Source organism: Silurus aristotelis (assembly GCF_946808225.1).
Source record: "Silurus aristotelis genome assembly, chromosome: 29".
Lineage (NCBI taxonomy): Eukaryota > Metazoa > Chordata > Actinopteri > Siluriformes > Siluridae > Silurus > Silurus aristotelis.
This window is the reverse complement of record NC_139602.1, coordinates 9,031,372-9,057,794: the sequence shown is the minus strand read 5'-3', so window position 1 is coordinate 9,057,794 and position 26,423 is coordinate 9,031,372. Positions and strand designations below refer to the sequence as shown.

The following is a 26,423-nucleotide window of genomic DNA, read 5'->3' as shown; positions in this document are numbered from 1 at the left end:
TTTTCACACAGAGAATGTTACAATATCGTGTTGTTATTCTGTTACAAGGACGTGTCGTTTTGATGTGATGTCATTTGATGTGACAAAATGACATCACCTCACAACTGACACTTTGTTTTGATGTGATGTCATTTTGTCACACTGACACTTTGTTTTGATGTCATTTTGTCCCACTGACACTTTGTTTTGATTGTCATTTTGTCCCACTGACACTTTGTCATTTTGTCACACTGACACTTTGTTTTGATTGTCATTTTGTCACACTGACACTTTGTTTTGATTGTCATTTTGTCCCACTGACACTTTGTCATTTTGTCACACTGACACTTTGTTTTGATGTGATGTCGTTTTGTCACACTGACACTTTGTTTTGATGTGATGTCGTTTTGTCACACTGACACTTTGTTTTAATGTGATGTCGTTTTGTCACACTGACACTTTGCTTTGTTGTAATTTTGTCACACTGGCTTTGTTTTGATTGTCATTTTGTCACACTGACACTTTGTTTTGATATGATGTCATTTTGTTACACTGACACGTTGTTTTGATGTGATGTCGTTTTGTCACACTGACACTTTGTTTTGTTGTAATTTTGTTACACTGACTTTGTTTTGATTGTCATTTTGTCACACTGACACTTTGTCATTTTGTCACACTGACACTTTGTTTTGATATGATGTCATTTTGTTACACTGACACGTTGTTTTCATGTCATTTTGTCACACTGACAGTGTTAGGAGATTGTGAGGCCACTTTATCACAAGGATGCATTGTTTTGACATGATGTCATTTTGCACATGCGGATGATGTCAGCAGTTAATTTTGTCACACTGGCAATATTGTGATGTCATTTTGCTACAATGACAATTTCTGACAATGTCACTAGTTAAAGCTGTCTCATTTTTTCTTATGTTGTTGTGTCTTGCTAAAACGGTTACTTTGTTGCGATGTGGCTGTTCTGCGCCGTTGCTTAAATCAGTTGTTGCTTACGTCCGTTGTCAAATTGTCCTGCACTTGTGTTGACGATTGTCATGATCATTTTGTTCCGCTGATGTTCTGTCATTTTGTTGTGCTGTTGTTCTGTTATGCTGATGCCTCCTGCACTGTTGCACGGTCACAATGTTGCTTTGTAGCACTGATGCTGTGTCATGCTGTTGCTTTGTTGTACCGGTGAGTTGTGCCTTTGCTGTGTCATGCTGTCATTTTGCCAAGTTTGGTTTGTTGTGCTGATATTTTCAATACTGTTGCATGGTCTCACTGTTGCTTTGCCATATTGCAGTGATGTCATTTTGTTTTGCTTTTGTTTTGTGGTGATGTTTCTTCTGTTGCATGTGACGTCGATGCTTTTTGTGATGTTACTCTATTCCTTTAATGCTGATTCACAGGAAAAAGACTTGTGTTTTTTCCTTTTTCCAATTATGATGCATTTCCTTATGGCTCTCTGAGCACCTGCAGTTTAAAAAGCGCTAAATTTGGTCCGTATATTAATAATCGTTTAGAGGAATTGTTTTTCATGACGTTGGTTTTTTTTTATCTAATTCACAAACCGCTATTGTGTACGCTTTTCTTTCGAGTCCCCTGTGTAAGCTTCGGTTCTTTTATTTGGCATCATGCTCTTGTTCGGTGTATTATATTAAGCCGTATCTGTTATAAAGACCGTCTGAATAGAGACATTCAGTACAGCAACCCAATCTATCGCTTTACTGTAAAACACCGTCCCTCAACAATGCAATATAAATAAGCATCTGATTCACTTTCTAGCTTTTCTATTCACTACAGAAGCGTCGCACATGATTCGAGCCGTCACTCATACTAATGCTGATACGGTAGTCCTTGTTTCCTGACACATGAGTGTTGAGTGTTCCTGAGCAATGTTTCCTGACACATTTCGGATTTCTACACGGTACCGGTTTTCCCTCCGCAGGCTTTACTTCCTCAACATTTAATACGCTGTATATGGACAAAAAGAATATTGGGACACCTAAGTTTTTAAGCCATGTTTATTTCTACTACAAACTGATAACCATCAAGTTGAAGGCACACAATTGCATAGGATTTGATAGGAACATTTCCCCTTTACTTCACAAAGCCAGGTCTATGTACTGTGTGTCAGCATTGAGTGTGGAAGTTCTCCTGATATAGAGCTCTGACCTCAACCCTATTGAACACCTTTGGGACGAATTTCAACACTGACTGCACCCCAGACCTTCTCACCTCACCTACATCAGGCCCTGACTTTACTGACACCATTGTGGCTGATTTAGTTTAAATCTCCTCAAGCACACTCCAGAGTCTAGTGGGACATCTTCCAGGAAAAGTGGAGGTTATTATAAAAAAAAAGCACATATAAACCTCATGACCAGTTATACACAAACTTTTGTCCATGTAGTGTGTGTGGTATTCTTCACTTTTTTATTAGCTGCATCCTATACAAAGTTATCATTGTTTCTGTAGAGGCAACTAACGCTTAAGAACTTTCACCTTTGCAGTCTCTCCTTCATGTCTACAGTAAAGTAAATCATTCTTTATTAAAGCTACTATGTTCAGGCAGTGATAGGATTGTAGGTAATTTTTGGATAGAGATTGGTGATAAAAAGTCTGAAGTCAAACCCTAAAGTCACACCCTGACACAACCAGATCGCTTTCCACACCAGGTGAAGGTGAAGCGAGGCTTTGGAGAGACATGCAAAAGGTGAGGTTTAGGAGAGACATGTGATTGTGAGGCTATAGTGAGTTACTGCTCAGTAGCAGTGCATGTGTATTTGTGTGTGTGTTGATGAAGGGGACAAATGAATAAGCTTCGAATGCACCTCGAGCCACTTCTCCTTCTCAAGCATGCTTATCTGTTTTGGCTCATAGCCAACTTGTTAATTTAGTTTTTTTCCAATCAGGAAAATGGCTTGTGAAGAGGTCAGTTGTTTAATTGGACTGGGTTTGAGACTGATGGCTCAAGAAAAGACAAGACTCAGTGTTAGGGTTGCAAAATTCGGTAAATCTTCAAGACTGGAAACTTTCCATGGGAAATATATGGGAATTATGGGGGTAACGAAACACAAAATTCAAGTTTCGGTGCGTACCTCGGTTCAGTTCGAATTCGGTACGGTTAGGGGGGACAGTTTTTTTTATTATTAACATGCCTGCTTGAAAATAATATATAAAATAATATTTTATAATATTTTACAAAAATAAAATTAAATAAAATTATCCAATACACGTTTTATTATATTGATTACATTGAGTAATTAATAAAATGTATTCAATAAAAATTTTTTTAATTTAATGTGTGTGTGTGTGTGTGTGTGTGTGTGTGTGTGTGTTTTACATTTATTATTACATTTTTTAAAGATATATTTTACTTAACTTATTTCAGCATACTTTACCAAAGTCTTTAATTCTTCCATCCTTCAATCGTTCACTCCCTTTATTTGTGAAATTGTCAGAACGCAAAAAAATCCATGGCGCTAGCGTAAGCCGCTAACCAGGAAGTGTTTAGCGGCTAATGCTAGCGCTATTGATCGTTTAGCGTTTTGATGAATGCACAAAACAAATCGGATTTCAAGTTTGGAGTGAGTAGCTACAGTGACACTGCGCTAACTCTAGTTTACTATTTATACCCCTGGCATTGTTGTGTACGTTTTTCAAGTTTAATATTTATAAAAAAATGTGCGAGGCGGAGACTAAACAAACTCTCGATCTGCTACTTAATACAGTGCATTTCTGAGGGAACTCAGATTTAAACTACGGTCCGTTCGGTACACATGCATACCGAACCGAATGTTACCGAAATAAACACCAGGTGGAAATGATGCGTTTTTTACTCATGCGCAGTACGTAATGTTTTTAGATGATTAAGTGTGTATGAGCAGCATTTGGAAAACGATTTATAAAATAAATTGTGGACATGGAGCGTTTTAGACAAAAACACTGTTGTCACATGTATCTACATGATTGTAAAAGTAGCCTTACATTTGTGTCGTTTTAGAGATTCAGAATGTCTTACAACCGAGCAGTTGAGGGTTAAGGGCCTTGCTCAAGGGCCCAGCAGTGTCAGCTTTGTGGTTGCTGTATTTTGAACTTACGTTTTTCTGATCCAAAATCCAAAGCCTTAACTAGAGTTCAGCCGAAATGGGTTTTTGTCTGGTCGATTCCAATGCTGATATTTTGAAATCAAGGCAACCGAAGGCAGATATGCGATGTCGCATTTTTTTTTGCCTGATATGACTGCCATATATATGTTTGGCCGATTCCCCCTCTTTATCTCATAAAATCTAGTACTTAATAAACAAAACATGATACAGAAAATTGCTTACATTAAACATTTATTAAACAAAACAAACCTCTCCAATCAGTGCACATGTTGACAAGTTTTGGTCTCAGTGCCTACCTGTAACCTACAGCTTGTTGAAGGCTCACTAACAATACAGTTCCAAACGATTACTCTCATTAGTTTTCCTAATGTTCTCATTCTCTCTCCAAATGTTCTCATTCTCTCTCCAATTATTCTTCTCATTCTCTTCCCAAAAGTAGCATCATATTTTACCAAATAAATATATACAGCTAGATTGATAAGAACTTAAATCCTAGGACACATAAAGCTGATGGTCAGCCATCAGGTTGCTGGTATATTGACCGAAAGGTTGCGGGTTCAAGCCCCGGTATCGCCAAGCTGCTGCGCTTGGGTCCTTCAGCAAGGCCCTTAACTCTCTGTTCTTCAAGGGCAGTGTATCATGTCTGACCCCAGCTAACACAAGCTGGGATATGGGAAGAAAATAATTTCACTGTGCTGTAATATATGTGACAAATCAAGTCTATTCTTACACAAGCGCAGGATGTACATGCCAGTTGGTCGTCAGTGTGTTCTTGTGCAACTTTTTTTTGCCCTGACGCAGGCGATGGGAGGTGACGCCACGAGGGGCTTTCCTCAGAGCTAGTTCTTTGGCATCGGTTTGGTATGTCTCTACATTTAAACTATAGTTGTGAGTAAAGTTCTCATAGGAAACAGGTGTGACTAATCAGTTTGTAATGTTGCAAGTGTGTGTTGAGAATTGGAGTACAGGGCGGCCTTGTTCGAAGTCAGCTTGGTAAAGGAGTGTGGGTCAGATGTTGAGCTGACACACTGGTACTTGATGCTATTGCTAAAATTGCCTAAATCTTTGCTGCTTGCTAGCATCAATGACTAGTTCCTTTTTCTGATCTTTCCTAGTTCCTTCATACGCCACTTTTCTTCTTCGTACCTGGAACCTGGGTTCTAGGAACTAGGAAAGATCCGAAAAAGGAACTAGTCATGAGCTTCTACCCTGCCCTGATTTACCCCTCAGTTTATTTCCAGTTTGCAAAACGACTTCAGTGGCGCGCTTGCGTTTGGATCAGATGCGTTAAAACACCTCTGTGATGACGCAAATTATTCCACTGATCTTCGGTTCACACTCGCACATCTCCTAAGTGCTAGGTTCAGCTCCTGGACTAATTTAACAGGCCTACACCTCTATGACAGGCTCTTACGTCACCTCTTGCAATCACATGCCGGTGTTTGGGCTCACACAGGCAACAGGAAGCCGTCGCGTGTAGATTATATGTCGCGAATGCTCTCAAGGGGCTCCATGAAACGCATCTGTGTTGGAAGGCTCTCATTAGGCGTGACATTCTGAAAGCTCCAAGCGGTTCAAATTATACAAGAGCTGCCTACAAAGCAGCGCGGCACCAACGCTGTGCGCCGGTACGGCCAATCAGAGGGTTTTTCTTTTTTTCTTTTGTGAGGCTGCAGAATAAAAACTATGATGCTTACATTTTTTTTATGTTACGCCTCACTGTGTAAGAAATAAATCAGAACAAAGGAAACAGAGCACAGATAGAGCTGAGATGTTAGAAGAATTAATGCAGCTTCACATTCACTCAAAACGCAGCTGAAGCTGTGTAATAAAAGTCTGCAGTTCGCTTTAGAACATGTGGTTGTGAGTTTGATTGCAGACAGATCTATCTATCTATCTATCTATCTATCTATCTATCTATCTATCTATCTATCTATCTATCTATCTATCTATCTATCTATCTATCTATCTATCTATCTATCGATCTAGTATTTTATTTCTTGGATGTCTGGCTGTTTTTTCTTTCTTTCTTTCTTTCTTTCTTTCTTTCTTTCTTTCTTTCTTTCTTTCTTTCTTTCTTTCTTTCTTTCTTTCTTTCTTTCTTTCTTTCTTTCTTTCTTTCTTTCTTTCTTTTACTTAGATAGCTGGCTGTTCTTTTCTTTCTTTCTTTCTTTCTTTCTTTCTTTCTTTCTTTCTTTCTTTCTTTCTTTCTTTCTTTCTTTCTTTCTTTCTTTCTTTCTTTCTTTCACTTAGATATCTTTCTTTCTTTCTTTCTTTCTTTCTTTCTTTCTTTCTTTCTTTCTTTCTTTCTTTCTTTCTTTCTTTCTTTCTTTCTTTCTTTCACTTAGATTGCTGGCTGTTTTTTCTTTCTTTCTTTCACTTAGATAGCTAGCTTTTCTTTCTTTCTTTCTTTCTTTCTTTCTTTCTTTCTTTCTTTCTTTCTTTCTTTCTTTCTTTCTTTCTTTCTTTCTTTCTTTCTTTCTTTCACTTAGATAGCTGGCTGTTCTTTCTTTCTTTCTTTCTTTCTTTCTTTCTTTCATTGCACACGTTGCACGTAAAAAATATACATTACATGTAAAAAAAAAAAAAAAAAAGGTTTCTCCAAAGGTTATTGGATGTTTTTGAAATCCACTTGGAAGGAATTGAAAAACCCTCTGCTGTTAGATTATCCAATCCCAGTTCCAAAAAAAGTAAATTTCATAAACCCATATTTTATTTACAATAGAACATTGAAAGCAGAACTGAGGAAACAGGTCTCAAAAAAGTTGTGACAGGTCCATGTTTATCACTGTGTAGCGTCATGTCACGTCACGTCACGTTCTGTCTGTAGACGTCTGGGAACAACATTCCCAAGACGTCAGCAACTGGTCTTCCATGGTTTCCTGGTCTATTGCCTCATTTGCATATTTTAATATGTGCTGTAAATAAATTGTGTAATTAATAAACATGGGCAAAAAAAACTATTAAGAATCGTTATGCAAATCGCATTCCAGTAAGAAAAAAAAAAACGAAATGAGAAGTTAGTTGGAACACAAACGGTTGCTCACCTGGCTTTATGTTCTGAGGTCTGAGTGTGTGGAATATGTGCTGCAGCTTCTCTGGTATGTTTGCAGTAAATCCCTTTCACAGAGCAGACCTCGGGGCACTCAGCGAGTCCAGCCAGGATCCGTCAGCATGATAAGAACCTGTGTTTCAGTGTGTGAAGTGTCGAGCACTGAAAGAAGCCCTGTTCATTCATCATCGTGCTTTTTCTGGTTTGTTTTCTCAGGGTAGTGTTGTCTGGCTGTCGTGATGCATCGCTCAATCATTTTTCACCACATTCTCAGTAGAACCGTGGCGTGAAACGATGTGGGGTTTTATTCCATCCAGCAATCTGTCTTACTGTCAACATGTCCTCTAATATGTGTCCTTTCTCATGGACAGTCAACAAGAATCCTTTAGGATTTGGATGTGTTTAGAGCTTTTCCTTTTTTTTTCCATTGAATTTTTTGAATTATATAAAATTTTAAAATGCCATTATCTTCATGTAGGGAGCATGTGGGGAACATGTAGGGGGCATGTAGGGGGCATGTAGGGAGCATGTAGAGGAATTTAGAGAGCATGTAGGGAGCATGTAGGGAGTATGTAGGGAGCATGTAGGGAGCATGTAGGGAGCATGTAGGGGGCATGTAGGGAGCATGTAGGGGGCATGTAGGGAGCATGTGAAAAGAATTTAGAGAGCATGTAGGGAGCATGTAGGGAGTATGTAGGGAGCATGTAGGGGGCATGTAGGGGGCATGTAGAGAGAATTTAGAGAGCATGTAGGGAGCATGTAGGGAGTATGTAGGGAGCATGTAGGGAGCATGTAGAGAGAATTTAGAGAGCATGTAGGGAGCATGTAGGGAGCATGTAGGGAGCATGTAGAGAGAATTTAGAGCATGTAGGGAGCATGTAGGGAGCATGTAGGGAGCATGTAGGGAGCATGTAGAGAGCATGTAGGGAGCATGTAGGGAGCATGTAGAGAGAATTTAGAGAGCATGTAGGGAGCATGTAGGGAGCATGTAGGGAGCATGTAGGGAGCATATATAGTGAACAAAAGGATTTAAATTCTGCCTCCTCTTGAGAGATATGGATACTAATGTAGCACCACTGCTTTATTCAATGTGTTTTTGATAGGTCTTTCTTTCTTTCTTTCTTTCTTTCTTTCTTTCTTTCTTTCTTTCTTTCTTTCTTTCTTTCTTTCTTTCTTTCTTTCTTTCTTTCTTTCTTTCTTTCTTTCACTGGAATATCTACCCTTTCATCTATCTATCTATCTATCTATCTATCTATCTATCTATCTATCTATCTATCTATCTATCTATCTATCTATCTATCTATCTATCTATCTATCTATCTATCTATCTATCTATCTATCTATCTATCTATCTATCTATTTAGTTTTTTTTTTGGATGTCTGGCTGTTCTTTCTTTCTTTCTTTCTTTCTTTCTTTCTTTCTTTCTTTCTTTCTTTCTTTCTTTCTTTCTTTCTTTCTTTCTTTCTTTCTTTCTTTCTTTCTTTCTTTCTTTCTTTCTTTCTTTCTTTCTTTCTTATATGAAACTGATTTAGCACTACTGCTTATTACAAAAGCTCATAAATATTCGGACACCATTTTGTTTTAGAAGAGGTTTTTTGTTTTGCTAGATTGATAGATTTCTGCCAGATTCTGAAAAGAATTATGGCTGTAATGATAATGTCCTATAGATCACGAGCAGCTGAGATTCATTGGTATATTGAGTTAATAATAAAATAAACAGAAACAGATCTGCAGATCTGCACATTTTAAGACACAAGGTTCTCTACAGGACCGTTGGATAGACAAGGAATTAAATAATAGGAAAAGTGTGAAAGCATTTTATATAAATTTTTTTATAGAGAAAGACGCTGTTGTTTAATTAAGATGTTTTTGTACACCGATGTAAAACCTTTTAAGAGAAAATCAAGGCACATCAAAGAATCCGTTGGTTTTTTTTTTTTGTCTTTAAATGTAATGCAGTCATACTGTGATCCTGTTCCACTCGGAGTCAGAAAGCTTGTCTTCCTGCCGTCGGGGGTAACGGCGTCCCTTTTGAGAATCCGATCTCCTCTCTAGGGGCATCCGACTGCTTTGATGCTCCTTATGGCTGTTATGATGCTGTTATTATGCTCAGATCTGCCAGATCTCAGATCTTCCAGTCTGTTTCTCCATCACACCGTGTGAGCAGTCAGTAACGTCTTCAAGCTCCAATTCTCTCGTTCACTTTTTTAACTTGATTGTGTTCCATCCTTTTTTTTCCCCCACTTCATCTACGATTACATGGAAACATGATGCTGGTTGAGGAAAAACGTAACACTGATGATAACCAGTGTTCCCAATGACTTTTCACTGGTCACTAATCACTATTGTTTCTGGTGAGTAATCACCGATTACCAATGCGATTACCGATAAAAGTTATCCACTGATTAATCACTGATCAGATTCGTCAAATCTTTTAGATGTTTAAATAATTCTAACTAATTTATTGCTATGCAAATTAGAGTTCATTTGATGTCACCTTTTGATGAACATGTTTCTTTTGCCTGAAAAGATTTGGCAACGCTGCGTGAGGACGACGTGCCGGGTTTGTATAAAGGCAGTCAGTGTGGGGTGAAGTGTAGAAACAAACAGACGATGTTTACAGTGGACCTGCAGAGGGCTGTGAATAGAGGAGAAATACCAGCACAGGGATAAAGACTTTCTACACACCGGGGTTAGTTTTTGTGCTGATGTCGACAGCCGAGTAGTAGGAGGAGAAAAAAAGAGTAGCGAGAAGGCGTTCGATGGCTTCCACCGGCCTCAGAGAGAAACGTGGGCATGTCCGATTGTTCGGGGTTTGAGACCCACTGAGGAATCCGGCGCTGAGCCACCTGCCTCATTTACTGCCTTTATATACACCTCAGCTCTCTCCATTCCTCTATTCTTCTCCTCCTCCTCTCAGCTGTTCCTTCACCTTCCATACTTATCCACATCTCTATCAAACACAGCCTAGGCCATGGAAATTGTTCCCTGCTGTTTCCATGGTAACCGAATCTCAGGCAGTCCCTCCCTTCCTACTGCTATCTGTTTTTTGGTTGCCATTAAAAAGCACAGGAAACAAAACAGTGAACAATTTTCATCCCATCCGCAGCTTATACACATTCTTTCTTTCTTTCTTTCTTTCTTTCTTTCTTTCTTTCTTTCTTTCTTTCTTTCTTTCTTTCTTTCTTTCTTTCTTTCTTTCTTTCTTTCTTTCTTATTGGATATCTGGCTATTCATTCTTTCACTTAAATATTTACCCTTTCTTTCTTTCTTTCTTTCTTTCTTTCTTTCTTTCTTTCTTTCTTTCTTTCTTTCTTTCTTTCTTTCTTTCTTTCTTTCTTTCTTTCTTTCTTTCTTTCTAAATGGATATATGGCTATTCATTCTTTTATTTTAATATCTACCCTTTCTTTCTTTCTTTCTTTCTTTCTTTCTTTCTTTCTTTCTTTCTTTCTTTCTTTCTTTCTTTCTTTCTTTCTTTCTTTCTTTCTTTCTTTCTTTCTTTCTTTCTTCCTTTCTTTCTAAATGGATATCTGGCTATTCATTCTTTTATTTTAATATATACCCTTTCTTTCTTTCTTTCTTTCTTTCTTTCTTTCTTTCTTTCTTTCTTTCTTTCTTTCTTTCTTTCTTTCTTTCTTTCTTTCTTTCTTTTTTTCTTTCTTTCTTTCTTTCTTTCTTTCTTTCTTTCTTTCTTTCTTTCTTTCTTTCTTTCTTTCTTTCTTTCTTTCTTTCTTTCTTTCTTATTGGATATCTGGCTATTCATTCTTTCACTTAAATATTCTTTCTTTCTTTCTTTCTTTCTTTCTTTCTTTCTTTCTTTCTTTCTTTCTTTCTTTCTTTCTTTCTTTCTTTCTTTCTTTTTTTTCTTTCTTTCTTTCTTTCTTTCTTTCTTTCTTTCTTTCTTTCTTTCTTTCTTTCTTTCTTTCTTTCTTTCTTTCTTTCTTTCTTTCTTTCTTTCTTTCTTTCTTTCTTTCTAAATGGATATCTGGCTATTGATTCTTTTATTTTAATATATACCCTTTCTTTCTTTCTTTCTTTCTTTCTTTCTTTCTTTCTTTCTTTCTTTCTTTCTTTCTTTCTTTCTTTCTTTCTTTCTTTCTTTCTTATTGGATATCTGGCTATTCATTCTTTCACTTAAATATTTACCCTTTCTTTCTTTCTTTCTTTCTTTTTTTCTTTCTTTCTTTCTTTCTTTCTTTCTTTCTTTCTTTCTTTCTTTCTTTCTTTCTTTCTTTCTTTCTTTCTTTCTTTCTTTCTTTCTTTCAGTAAGACACTGTAGAATGTCAGTGTTGTGACTGATAATAATTTTTGCTAAAGTTTTATAAACTCTCTATAATAAGATGTTTTTATGAGTGTGTTTGCTCGTCTCTCGTCTCTTGTCTCTCGTCTCTCGCGTCCTGCTGCAGTATTTCAGTGCGTGACGCTCTGCCCCAGTATTCAGGGACGCGTCTGGGTAATGGCCTGTGACAGGAAATGGATGCTTCAAATGCTGCTCACTGTCGCTGCGGACGATAAAAGCTCGCACTAATTTGGTAATTAATCAAACGTTATTAAACATCTGCAGCAGGAAGCCCAGTTATTTAGAGCAAGCGGCAGAAAATTGGATATTTTAATGTTTGCGTGTTGTTTAAAACGCTTTCATATCTGCACCATGATTGTAACGTCGTCTGTCGCAGATTGGAGTTAATTGTTTTCCTATAGCGGCGTGTTCTGAAGGTTTCTCTGTTTCTTGTACCACGACAATGTGCAAATGAGTCACATGTTTTTGTTTATTTGGCTGATTGCTTTGTCCAAACAACAATTATTGATCACCATTATTTCCAGCAACTACTCATGGATTCGCAATGTTCTGAACAACCCATAACTAATCACTGTTCACCCTCGTTCTCAAAACCTCATCAGTAATATTATTGTTCTCCAAAACTAATTCATTATCATTGTTCTCCAAAACAAATGACTGATCGTCATTGTGCTGCTCAGGCTCGAGGGTCTTCCTCAAGTTGTAGCTTGGTGGTGTGTTAATTGTCGACCTTGTAATTAGTAACCCAAGGTCTTACCCACTGAGCCAGCATTGCCCCAAAGCACGTAATTAGAACCCTGTTATATAACTGACCAGGGTCTTGTCCTTCTACACACATTAAATCTGCTGGTTCGACCCCAAATGATTTGGAACTGCTTCTAATATGCAGTGATGGACAGAAAGGACATATTTGCATTCTCTCTGCAACCACAAGGTTATGATGAGAGGGTGTGTGTGAAGTCATTTTTTCATTCAGTTTTATTGAAGTTTAAAAATTAGGATGTATGTTTAGTGCCTATAAGTTTGTTCCTAATGAGCAAGCAAAGAAAACCTCCCTGACAAAGCATGAAGAAGAAACCTTGAGAAGAACCAAATTTAAAAGGGAACCCATCCTCATCCTCAACACCAAATGTTCATTCATTATAGTTTTATCATTGGTGAGGTGTACTGTTCATTCATTTGCAGAAGTGTTCATGCAAAATGTGGTCCTGAGCCCCATGTAGTAGACTGTTGAGATTAATTATAGTCCAAATCCATCTTTATAGTTCTTGAGTTGCTTAGTAAATAGAGATGTGGAACCATCTCCAGCTGCACAAGTGGGCTCCAACTGAGGAGAACTTCTACAGGTAGAGGGTCGGAATGAATCAGGCAGGTCCTAAGTGAGGAAAGAGACAGGAACACTGGGCACTGGTATCTCAGGAGCATGACCTCGACATAGAGGGAGAGAGAGAGAACTATGGAGAACTCTATCCTTAAAATGGTCTAATGTGCAGGAGAATGGAGCAGTTCAGTGATCCATTCTCCTGCATATTAGACCTTTTTAATATGTGTTTACGAATAGTATGTAATTTCCTAAAGATATGATCTATGTTACTGTTCGACTTGTTTCAGGAAACTTTAACAAAAATCTTTATTTCTTCCATTCTTCATTCACTCACTCCCTCGATATGGTGAGCTCGAGTGGTGAAGTAAATAACACTAATGATCTCTTCATCATGGCACCTACTAGTGGATATATTAGTCAGCAAGTGAACATTTTGTCCTCAAAGTTGATGTTTTAGAAGCAGGAAAAATGGGGAAGCGTAAGAATTTCAGCGGGTTTGACAAATTGTGGTGGCTAGACGACTGTCTCAGAGCATTCCTAAAGGACTGGACTGTTTTGGCAGCAAAAGGGGACCAACACAATATTAGGCAGGTTGTCATAATGTTATGCTTGATCAGTGGCTATTAAATTATGCCTGGTCAGTGTACAGTGGTATCTCAGTGGTTAATGCATTGAACTCTAGATTGGAAGATTTTAAGTTCAAATCCCAGAACCACCAAGCTGCCACTGTGTGGTCTTTGAGCAAGGCCCTGGACACTCAAATGCTCATTTGTAAGTCACTCTGGATAAGGGTGTTTGCCAAATACTGGAAATATATGTGTATATATATAACTGTTTAAGGCCATTTATATCTATATTCTGGATTAAGTTTTAAGGAGTTTTGAACGCTTACTTAAGTATAATAATGTCCTTTGTCCATTGCTGCCCATATAACAGTGGGGTGTGATGTCTGAGATGATTCTTTTAGCTTCTTTCTGTTAGGGGTTCTATGATAGACAGAACCCTGCTAAATCCTTAAACAAACAGCTGTAAGGTTTCTCCTGGACATTTTATGACTTCATTCTTCAGGTTGGTATGCAAAAAAAAAAACCATTTGCATCCTGCTGTATTTGCATCATTAGTAAAACATGAACACTGCGACTCCCAGGTCATGTTTGAATGTAATAGAAGAGACGAAAAAAATGCAGATTGCAGATTGTGGGACACAAAAGTTTGTGGACTCCTGACTATAAGATTCGTAGATTTGTTTTGAACATTTAGTCTTATAACAACCTTCACTCTTCTGGAAAAAAGTTCCACTAGATTTTGGCATGTGCTTATGGAGATTTGTGCTCATTCAGGTCAGGTACTGAGGTAGGGTGAGGAGGTAGCATTCCAATTCATCCCACAGGTGTTTAATGGGGTTTAGCTCACAATAGAAAACACAATAGATGGCACTCTATTAAACAATGAGCAATTGTTCTGAGAGTTTGACTCAACTCTGCTAAAGAGTCTGAGAGCTGCTTTCGAAGATGAAGATGGATATCCCTTGAGCCTTTCACTGGAGCGCCACATACAAAGGAAATCCTCTACACAACACCGGGTTTACAGCCTTGTAATTTTAGTGCTTTGGAACACACAAAAAAAAGAAGTAATGAAAAATTGATTTATTGTTGTAGCTGCGAGTTCGGCTGTGAGCCGGAACAGGAACAGATGCTTCCCTGAGTTTTGTCCATGTGGATTATTACCTTTTTTTTCGTACTTAGGTAGCATAAGTTGAAGTAAAACAAAAAGTTTAGCTTCTTTTTAATGGGCCTAACATACACCTCTGTTGCACGTCAGCTGCCATTCTGACTTTCTTTACACACCTCGTCTAACCTTACATTTTTCGCATTATGCTGATGATATTTGCGTCCTGAGGCCACTGGCAGAGCTCAGATGTCAGAGCGTAATTGGATTAGGCTGACTCAAAAAAGTGTGAGATGTTCAATTAAAGTAGCGGACATCCGTATTTGAGGAGCGGTGCAAATGAAAGAGGATGTGTATATATTGGGCTTTGCATAGATGGATATGTCTGGCCTGGTTTTATGGACCAGGAGAATGTTTGTAAATGCGAGCTTGTGGACTCTGAATGTTTTTCTTACTATAAAACCGTATAAAAAAGGTGGCATAGATTATAGTTTTTAAAAAAAAGTACAATTATGCAACGTCTTTACTTACACTCAGTGTGATTTCATATGCAGTGCATTAAAATGGAACCCTGCTGCATTCTACGTCATAATACGGTTCTTTGGGCAGGTGAGAACCCAGCAATCACACTCTATGTGGCCCAGAACAACGTCTTCACGAGGTGGTCTCGGTCCATTTTTAAATGAACACTAGCAGATATTCCGAATTGACTTGGAAGCGAACCAGAAATGCTCGAGGGCTGTAAACATTTTCCAGAGATTTGTTAGACAGATTCGGTCTGGCGAAAATAAATGAGAAAACACCGGGTTTGCCAAACAAACCATTTCTCAAACCATTTAGCTTTAGCACAAATTCACACAAATTGAAAAGCAATTGATGAATTTCATGATTAGATTCGATCGATAACATAACAATGTATAATCATTTCGACTATAAGAGTTTAACGTGAAAGCAGCTTCAGTGTGCAAGAGTGAAAATCAATCTAGCCAAAAAACATAGAACAAGTTGCAGTGTTTCTGTATTTATTGGTAAAATGCTGAACGAAATACTCACAAGGTTTATATTGATGTGTTTGCAGGGTAAAGGAAGGAGAACATGACCACAGAGAAAGGTCCTGAGTCGGAAGTGAAGAAGGCTGCAGAGGAACCATCCCAAAATAAAGCGTCTTCAGGAAACATGCCAGAGACAAAGGTTTGTGGACATTTTAAAAATAAGATTTCTATGTGCTTTTTGACCATTCCATTCCTCATTTACTTCTTATATGCTGTCATAATTAAATATACTGAAGGATGCTTCAGTAGATTTTGTGTAGATTCGTGGTCATTCAGCCACATGAGGATTAGTAGGTCAGGTATGGATGTAGGTGAGGTGAAGAGGCCTGGGGGTGCAGTCAGTGTGAAAAATTCACCCCACTGGTGTTCAATAGGATTGGAGCTCTATAGCAGATCTTCCACTCCAACCCATGTAAAGCAGATTTTCATGGAGCTGGCTTTGTGCACAGGGGCGTCGTCATGATGGAACAGCTTTTGGGTCTCCTATTTCAAGTGAAGGAAAGATTTCATGGTACCTAATTGAAAGAAATCCTTTACAATTGTGTGTCTTTAGATTTTGAGTTTAAGTTTGAGGAAGAACCACAAAGTTCACTGGTCCATGGAGGGAGGGTGGTAGCTTAGTGGTTAAGGGATTAGACTTTGGATCCAATGGTCATGAGTTCAAACCCCAGCCACACTAAGATGCCACTCCTGGCCCCTAAACGAGGCCCTTAATCCCATAAAGTGCTCAGCTGTATGAATGCCACACATGTAAGTCACTCTAGATAAGGGCATCTGACAAATGGTGTATATGTTGTGTATTATAAATGTTTAAAAAAGAAATAAGAATGAAAAGAATGTAATTTGAAGGATGTCAAAGAACATTTTGTTCTCCTAAAATGAATCTTTTATTTCTGTTCAAAGTGCATTAACCATAAATGATCATTTTTTTTAAATTTTTACACCCAACGTTCTGATTTCTTAGGACCAAGACGACAAGCGTCCTGATGATCACAAAGATCCGGATGACGATTCGGAACGAACAACGCCAGGCAAGAGCCCCAAATCACCACAGAAGTCTTCCAAACGCTTGAAGACCGTCCCCTTCAAGGTGACTCTCCTGGACAGCTCCGATTACGAAGCTGGTATTGAGGTAAGATAAGATCTCGCATCAGTGTAATCCTGGACCAGATCATAAATCTACTGCGGTTATGTTTATATCTTGTGCAGAGGAATAAAATACGTATGTTATTGATATCTTCCTGAAGTAGCTCTTTTTACAATAGCAGTGCATGCCAACATGTTTCTGTTCTTTTACACCACACTACAAATTTTTTTTTTATCAAAGAATGGCAGATTGTATTTTTTCTGGAGAAAAATGCTATCTATCTATCTATCTATCTATCTATCTATCTATCTATCTATCTATCTATCTATCTATCTATCTATCTATCTATCTATCTATCTATCTATCTATCTATCTATCTATCTATCTAGTATTTTCTAGGTTTTTTTTTCTTGGATGTCTGGCTTTTCTTTCTTTCTTTCTTTCTTTCTTTCTTTCTTTCTTTCTTTCTTTCTTTCTTTCTTTCTTTCTTTCTTTCTTTCTTCCTTTCTTTCTTTCTTTCTTTCTTTCTTTCTTTCTTTCTTTCTTTCTTTCTTTCTTTCTTTCTTTCTTTCTTTCTTTTACTTAGATAGCTGGCTGTTCTTTCTTTCTTTCTTTCTTTCTTTCTTTCTTTCTTTCTTTCTTTCTTTCTTTCTTTCTTTCTTTCTTTCTTTCTTTCTTTCTTTCTTTTACTTAGATAGCTGGCTGTTCTTTCTTTCTTTCTTTCTTTCTTTCTTTCTTTCTTTCTTTCTTTCTTTCTTTCTTTCTTTCTTTCTTTCTTTCTTTCTTTCTTTTACTTAGATATCTAGCTGTTCTTTCTTTCTTTCTTTCTTTCTTTCTTTCTTTCTTTCTTTCTTTCTTTCTTTCTTTCTTTCTTTCTTTCTTTCTTTCTTTCTTTCTTTGATTTGATGCTGTTTTGAGGCTTTAAGTCATTGCACGTAAAAAATATACATTGCATGTAAAAAAAAAAAAGGTTTCTCCAAATCTATCTATCCATTCATCCATCCATCTATCCATTTATCAGTAAAACACATGTTAAGTGATTAAATTCTATTTTGATTTAATAAATGTGTTACGTCGGAGGATTTAATTTCGCCTTCTTTTTATTTATTGACTTATTTTTAATAAAACTGTGTAATATATATTTATATACATTTAGGCAGAAATCGATTTACGGAAGTATTTCCATAAGATGAATATTTAAGTGAGCAATTGAAGCCTTTTTATGATTAAGAGCCGGATTTGTGTGTGTATTTATGTAGGATTTTTCATAGAATGAATCAAATTCTCACAAAATATTTGATGTTAATATGCAATTATACACTTCTAAAGTTTATATATTGCATATTAACATCTCTGTGGGAATCATTTTCTTATAATTGGTTTCAAATTCAGGCCATTAAAAAAAAAACAAAAAAAAAAAAAAAACGATGTTATGCACAATTAAATATACAGTATAAAATTCCCCATTTAATGCATTTGAATTGTACGGAAAAAAAAAATATATATCCGTTAATGTGTAATCCGTGGAAGAAAAAAAACACTCAAATTTCATTATTTATAAAAAAAAATTTTTCTGGACACAAATGGAGCTGCGATATAGAATATACATAAAGCTCTCCAGAAAAGGAGAAAATGATTTGTACATGCAATCTCTTTCAGAAGATTAACCAAAGCTCTTCACACACACTCGAATATCCTCCCGAAAGCTTTTGTGATTCGGGCTCATTAAATTGAAGCTGTTCTATTTCTATCTTTAACGAGTGTCTCATTTACCCGAACGGTTTCCGCTTAAACGCTGGTTTCGGCTGGAACAATGTCCACTGCCGAAGCTTCCCGATGAGTAGATTTGCTAGAACATGACCAAATTACTCTTTCGGCTCCGGCTGAATATTTTGAATGCTTTTCACATATACCGTGTGGGGAAAATAGAGCTCAAGGCCGGAACTGGTCACTTTCAAAGGAATAAAAATATTCATATATTTTGATGGGAATCAGTTTTAGATAGAGCTGCAGAATGGTTGGAATTCTTGGTCAAGATGAGCAAGAAACTGCAAAAAGTAGAATTTCCTTTGTTTGGCATCAATACATTTCAACAGCACACATTTATTTATTTGATTGCATATTTTATTTATATTGATTGCAAGAGGGAAGGTCTGGGGTTCAAGCCCCGGTATCGCCAAGCTGCCACTCTTGGGCCCTTGAGCAAGGCCCTTAACCCTCTAAGCTCCGGGGGTCCCTTACGAGGGAAATATCAAGGTCCGTGACGTCGGAGTGACGTGGGGCCGCCTTCCCGTGGGCTCACCACCTGCAGGAGGGACCGTAAGGGACGGTGCTGTGAGGATTGGGCAGCAGTTGAAGGCGGGGGCCTGCTTAGACTGCTGCCCCCGCGACCCGAATTACGGATAAGCGGGAGAAAATGAATGAATGAATGAATGATTGCAAGAGACTGTAGTGTAATTCTGTGTTTTGTCACCAATTGACGGTTTACAAGATTCACTTTTGACCTGTTTTAGAGAACTGGTTGATCATTGGTTGATCTGATGCCATTCACTCGCCTTCATTAGTCACATTTAAGATTCATCTGCACAATTCACCAATTCAAGTCACATTTACACACACACACACACAAAAAAACAAGTTTAATAGAAATTAGAGATGCCAGATTTTAACAGATCCTGTTTGTGAACAATGAAAAAAAAAGGACTTCTGATGGCAATGAGATGTTCATTAACAGAAATACTTACATTTAAGAAATAAACTAAGGATTTTAAGGAAAAGTACAGGCGTTTGCAATAAATCTGATGTGTTGTGCTGTTTGTACAAATCGTTTTTAAAAAATGCACTGGTTTGCAAATATCAAAGAGGATTCAAAAAAATGCGTCAAAGCAACTGAGAAAAACTGTAGAATACATCAAAGACTTTTCCCAATCATTCCCAAGAATGCCAATATTTCTAGACTGGACACTATCTTAAGTAATAATGTGCAAGAATAATCAAATTGTAATTCCTTATGCTTTATTAAATGTAATACTTTAATTACATGAATGTTTAATGAAATAACAACCTCATCGGAAGTATCTGAAATATTCTGAGGTTATTTCGTTTGAATGTTACAACAATAACGCTTCTGCAACGTTATAAAAAAAACATTAATTGTAATAATGATTTGCTTCATGCTAGGGAAAGGTAGTTGACGGAATGTTTCAAGCAAACCAAATGATGGGAACGTCATTGGGAGCGTTAATGTTCCTACATCGTTAAAGTCAAAAACTTTTCGCGATAGAACGTTCGTAGGAACGCGAGCAGTGTTCCATTGACATTCCATGAGTTTTGGATGGAGTAAATGATTAATGTCATAATATAAAGTCAGCAGCTAATGCTTCGTGTTCAGGACCGAGAGCTTTTGAATTTCAGAGAATGCTCGAGAACCTTCTGGACCCTGAAGTACAAAGAATATCTCTCACCTCCCCGGCTCGGCGCTTTGGCTTGGCTTTTCATCTTCTACGCTTGCCTTCTCGCAAAAAATAAGGAGCCAGATAGAAACATAAAATACGTACACGTGATTTCTAAGACCTGCTGTTTTTTTTTTGTTTTTTTTATCACGATTTAGTAGCAATTCAATACAACATCACGATGAAGAGTTGACGAATAATGCTTCGGCTTTTAGACAATGATTGCATTTCAGCGTCACACGACTGCAACATGATCAAAATCAAAAGCAACTTCTGAAATTTTTCACAAAATATATCTTTTTTTTTTTATAGAAAAATACCCCATTGCAAAAAGTGATGGGAAAATCTGATCTTATTTGGTCATTTTCTTCATTTTCTTCCTATTCTATATAAATAAAATGTTAATATTCAATAATCAGATCCACCAAGTCGTCTACATACACCATCATTGACTATATTTTCAATAATATGGCAATGCAGCTAAAAGCAAAATTATAATAAACAGAGTGAGTAGCTTCACCTCTCATATTCCTCTGGTCCCTGTCATTAGTTCTTTTGTCACATGACTCCCATAATATTGCATCAATAATGTCAAGATTCGGATAAAAACAAAAAACAAAACCTGATCTATTGCTGTTTAGCATTTATGGGAATCACAGGACAAAAGACGAACGACTCCGAAAATAACATATCATAAAATACAATTTTAAATCAACTATTGTTGCCCAATGTGCTGTTCATGATAGTAAAAAGCAAGAAATAAAACGAAACACAAATGGAATTACAAAAGATTTGAAGAATAAGAGAAAAGATGAGTTTAAAGAAGGCTATTGTAGAAGCAGCTCTAATGTGTAGTGGTGGGTTGTTTCACATCTTAGGTCCAACCACTACGAAAGCTTGATCACCCCTCCAAAAATCAACGAGTCACATTACACACATCTGAGTCACTAGCGTAACTAACTATTTCATTAAAATTAGCTTCACATTTGATGTATATTGAAATAGTTAAGAGGCTTTATACTTGTACATATACATGGTAGTCTCCAACACCCCATCCCATGCTAGGGACATCAAACTCTTGATGTCACCCATATGAGGATGGGTTCCCCTTTGAGTCTGGTTCCTCTCAAGGTTTCTTCCTCATATCATCTAAGGGAGTTTTTCCTTGCCACTGTCGCCATGGCTGCTCATCAGGGACAAACGCACACCATTCACCTTCACTGTTGTTTTCTGTAAAGCTGCTTTGAGACAATGTCTGTTGTGAAAAGCGCTATACAAATAAACTTGACTTGACTTGACTAGGCCTGGTTACTAGACGTATTGCGTATTGTTTTTCGCGTATTGTGTTTCATTACAACTGAAATATAAAGCCAGAAAGATGGGATCAGAGGGTCAGGAAAAGGCCTGATAAACCAAATGTAATATAATTACTTTCTTGCTTAATCAGATGCTGCTTAATGGACATAGGCATAAACTACAGCACGGAGGTCGAGATTCAGACGAGCGTGGACGGTTACATGACATGCCTCCAGCCCTGACATTTGCTGAATGTCATTATCTACATTCATTGGAGCAGGACAATCAGGGAATGTTGCTATAGGCAGCTTTTCTTTTTAAACACATATGAAAACAAACGATAGAAAGGAAGGCAAAATCATCACATAGCGCTAGTGTTTAAATCCTTCTAGTTTTCTCCATTTTTATGCTCGTGTGTGTGGGCAAACGGGGCAAAATTCGCAGGGGGAAGTTGACATTTAAAATCCACCAGTGTAGTAAGTCAGTGTAACATTTTCCTGTGTCAGGACCTGTTTTAACTCAAATGCAAAGGCCAACTAGTATTTAGTTGAATCCTGACACGGCTTGAGACATAAAAAAACTTTTGTGACATGTTGAATTTCTCAAATCTGATTAGTTCGAAATGAATGATTGCTTTTCTAACTTCCAGTTATGCAACATAGGCACTTTTTTTTTTAGAAGAGAATCAATGTTTCTCATGATGAGAGAAACAGAGAACTGAGAATGTACAGATTCAATTCCTTTAAACATCCTTTGAAGGTCATGTGTCTTCATGGGTTCTGTAGGTTCTTCCTGCATGATCAAGTACAGTATGTGTACAATAACTAGATATTTTTCATCTTATTGTGCTAATGAGCACCCAATTTTATTATCACTAAACCAACCAGGCCATTTGTTTTGTTATACGATGCACTCATTCTCATGTTGTCTTGGCTGAATCGGGTTGACTGAATCCTTTTTACTAATCCAGATCACGGCACTGAGGCTAAACACTGTTATTCATGCCGCAATCTGATCTATACTATTAGCCTCACGTGCGTCAGATTGGCTTAGCCTCTTTGTGTCATTAATGATAGGGTTAGGTGTAGACCGTGCTTTGCATAAGACTCCCAGTGGATAATGACAGTCTGGGTGAAGCTGGGCCGTACTTTGTGTCTACTCTCGCTTCAGGATTGAAACGATCTGATGGAAAATAAACCAATTCACGTCCTCGATTGCCATTGAACTGAAATTGGGATTAACAGGAAGTGTGTTTGAATTGGTCTGTTGGTTTTATTCACATAGTATTAGTATGTATACGGTGTTATGTTTTTAACAGTGAATATACGCATTAGTTTGTCAGGCTAATCGCTATGTAACACTTCCTGCAATCTTTTTTTAACAAAGATTTAACATGAATTCTTTCAGTGAAAACTTTACATTAGTCTGAATCTTTCAACCAGAACGATTTTTTTCTGAGAAATTTTATTTGATTAGTCTGATTTCTTTCTTTCTTTCTTTCTTTCTTTCTTTCTTTCTTTCTTTCTTTCTTTCTTTCTTTCTTTCTTTCTTTCTTTCTCTTCAGAACTAATCCTTTCTTTTTTCTTTTTTTAACATCTGATTCCTTCCTTCTTTCCATTCTTCTGTCTGATCGAATCTCCCTCTTTCTTCTTTTCTTCAATATGATTCCATTCTTCTTCCTTTGCTTCTTGCTTTCTTCCTTTTTGGAAGAAACAGAACAAAAGAATATGGAAGGAAGGAAGGAAGGAAAGAAAAGTTACTTTATTTAGTTAGTTGGATTTCTTTCTTTCTTTCTTTCTTTCTTTCTTTCTTTCTTTCTTTCTTTCTTTCTTTCTTTCTTTCTTTCTTTCTTTCTTTCTTTCTTTCTTTCTTTCTTTCTTTCTTTCTTTCTTTCTCTTCTGTCAGAACTAATCCTTTCTTTTTTCTTTTTTTAACATCTGATTCCTTCCTTCCTTCTTTTCATTCTTCTGTCTGATCGAATCTCCCTCTTTCTTTTTTTTCTTCAATATGATTCCGTTCTTCTTCCTTTGCTTCTTGCTTTCTTCCTTTTTGGAAGAAACGGAACAAAAGAATATGGAAGGAAGGAAGGAAAGAAAAGTTACTTTATTTAGTTAGTTGGATTTCTTTCTTTCTTTCTTTCTTTCTTTCTTTCTTTCTTTCTTTCTTTCTTTCTTTCTTTCTTTCTTTCTTTCTTTCTTTCTTTCTTTCTTTCTTTCTTTCTTTCTTTCTTTCTTTCTTTCTCTCTTTCTTTCTCTCTTTCTTTCTATCAGATCTAATCCCTTTTTTCCTTCACATCTAATTCCTTTCTTACTTCCTTTCTTCCATATTCTCTGTTTACTTCTGGTCAAAACTAGGACCTGTAAATGTCTGTGAACGTGTTGAGTTTATTTATTAAAAATACAAGCTGCCATTATTTTGCAGAAAGGTAAGAAATCTTGGCGATCAGTTTGAAGAAAAGATCAGGATGGCTAATTAAAGAAGAGTTTGCTATAAAAAAAACAGAAAACCTACAGTAGGTGTTAAAGAAGAGATAATAAGAGTATAAAATGTCACGTACCACAACCGTAGACTTTGGACTTAACTGCCCTTGGGGACATTTTTGGGGATCCTAAACGTGTCGGGATTTGCCACGAAGGATGCAGAATGAGCGTGCACTTGATTGGCTTCACGTGTCTCAGAATAACATAATCTCAGAGCATCCGCAATGTACCTATAGACATTTAACAGATCCTTTATAAACAAATCTTTACATTTCTGAGGTAAAAGATTATTGGTGTAAAGAAGTGTCACTTTGTACAGTATTTACTGGCTGTTAAAGTCATTTCCAGATGAAGCAGGCTAACACACATAGGCGACAATTTAAGCAGGATTAAAATCACATGTTCTTTTCAGCCCTCAAGTAACAATAAAGTAAAAATGGGGAGAACTTTTTTTGGATCGTTCAAGCAGCACCACCCTTCGTCTGTTTCCATGACAATGACTGATGTCACTATGAAGCAGAAGTGTGTAAGGCTTTCTGAGAGAAGCCGTGTGTGTGTTAGTGTGTGTTTATCTTCGCACCAGATAGTGCTACTCCACAGAGTATGTATTTTCCGCTGGAGAATAAGCAGAGCGAGAGGAAGAGAGTGATGATTAAAGCTACAGTCCTTATGGAGAGGCTCTTGGTATTATGTTTATGTAAAGTATGTAGTGATGAATACCTAGTGCACTTTTAATATTAATAACCAGTCATACAGCAGTAAAAAAAAAAATAAGTAAAAAACATTGTCATAATGCACTGATGATGAATGATTAAATGGAAATGCAATTAAAATATATTAATTTTAAATAAAAAAATGTTATTAGCTTTTAGAAGCTAATTAAATTAAAAAAAATGTTTTATTACTTATTGTTTACCAAAGTCATACAATGGTCTAAAAAAAGACAGCATTTACAAATGACTTAAAAACAAACGAACAAATAAATGTATTTCTTTTAAATACATTTTTCAAATATCATCTACAAATTGATAGAATTAATTAATTAATTATTCCATTTTCTTATATAATTCTTTTATTCTAAATTAATGTATTACCCTTTTCCCCCAAAGTGATACTATAGTTAATAAAGATAAATAATTGTATCAACATTTACAAATATTTTGCCAAGTTGCCATTTCTTTGCCAGTTTCCCACTCTACTCTAAGGGTGCTGTGTCATGGCTTCCTACCAGACTATGATATGCAAAGAAAGAATTTCTTTGTGATATAATGTATATGTGACAAGTAAACACCTCTCTGCCTTCTAGTACACATTCTTCCCAACAATAGTCAAAACCCAGCCAAATTGATACCTATTGAATTTATACAGAATAAAAAAACCTGAAAAGATGAAGAAAATATTAGTTGTATGAGTGAATTAAACAGGTTAGTTTATATATATATATATATATATATATATATATATATATATATATATATATATATATATATATATATATATATATATATATATACTAGCTGAAAGTACCCGTGCTTCGCTACGGAAGGCAGAACGCTAAGCAATATGGCAATAAGCAGTAAGCACTGAGCAGGACTGGATGATCAGAGATCAGAACGTAACATCAATAAATAACGTACTACCCCTTTGTAGTACCGATACAGGGCAAACTACTTTGAAAATCATTTTTATTGTGCATCTAACATCTAATAAGAAACAATGTAGTAAGTTTCATGAGGATCCGTACTGTTATTTCGAAGAATTTACAATGCGTGCGAAATCGCGTTTTTCGCGAGTTAGCTGCGATCCAGGGCAAATTTTTCAAAACCCTTTCTTAGTGAGCACCTAAGACCCAAGAGGAAGGTATGTTCCAAATTTCATTGCAATCCGTTCAGTGGTTGTTGAGATTTCGTGATGAGTGAGTGAGTCAGTCAGTGGTATTTGAGCTTTATATATATATATATATACATATAGGTATATATACAAGTTAGTATGTATATATATATATATATATATATATATATATATATATATATATATATATATATATATATATATATATATAAACAAAGTCAAAACATTGATCTCCACAATCATTTATGGGAAGTAGCTCGGAGGGTGCCAATATTTTTTTTTAAAGTATACACCATATTAGGTTGTCATTCACTATGTCACCATTACCATAAGAATTGTTTTTCCAATGAAAGACACCCGTAGTTCCTTTGAGCTTTGAACAACCACCGAAATAAACCTGTTAGCATACATTATTAGGTTTGCTAGCTTATTAGCACATTTTTTTCTGCACATCATTATTCTCAATACTTTGATGTATTTCATTGGTTCTTATCTGTTCATGTGTTCAGAAGCACTGCAAGGGTCAGGCGCTGCTGGATCTGGTGTGTGAACATCTCAACCTGCTTGAGAAGGACTACTTCGGCTTGACCTTCAGCGATTCAGACAGCCAAAAGGTGAGGAGAGCTCTCAACTGAAAGTTTAATATATATACAAATACTCATATGTATTCCATTTGACTTGGTATATGTACTTTATTAGCAAGATTGCACCATTAGCTTACGATCTTAAGTAACTCCCTGGTCAGGGTTTCCCTAAATTCGATTTTTTATT

The 26,423-nt window shown here is 36.7% G+C and overlaps 1 protein-coding gene across 14 annotated transcripts in view; it reads left to right on the top strand.

Annotated features, from left to right (window-relative positions):
- Positions 1–26,423, top strand: part of LOC310722670 (band 4.1-like protein 1) — a 107,825-nt gene that overhangs the window by 45,928 nt on the left and 35,474 nt on the right. For 13 of the 14 annotated variants that reach the window (XM_083535251.1, XM_083535244.1, XM_083535248.1 and 10 more), the window contains 3 exons: positions 15,513–15,625; positions 16,451–16,618; positions 26,162–26,266. In XM_083535251.1, coding sequence (XP_083391377.1) covers positions 15,530–15,625; positions 16,451–16,618; positions 26,162–26,266 — 369 coding nt within the window. In that variant the 5' untranslated portion in view covers positions 15,513–15,529. Of the gene's footprint in view, positions 1–4,894; positions 4,950–15,512; positions 15,626–16,450; positions 16,619–26,161; positions 26,267–26,423 lie in introns of those variants that run through there. The other variant, XM_083535252.1, reaches the window with a different exon arrangement.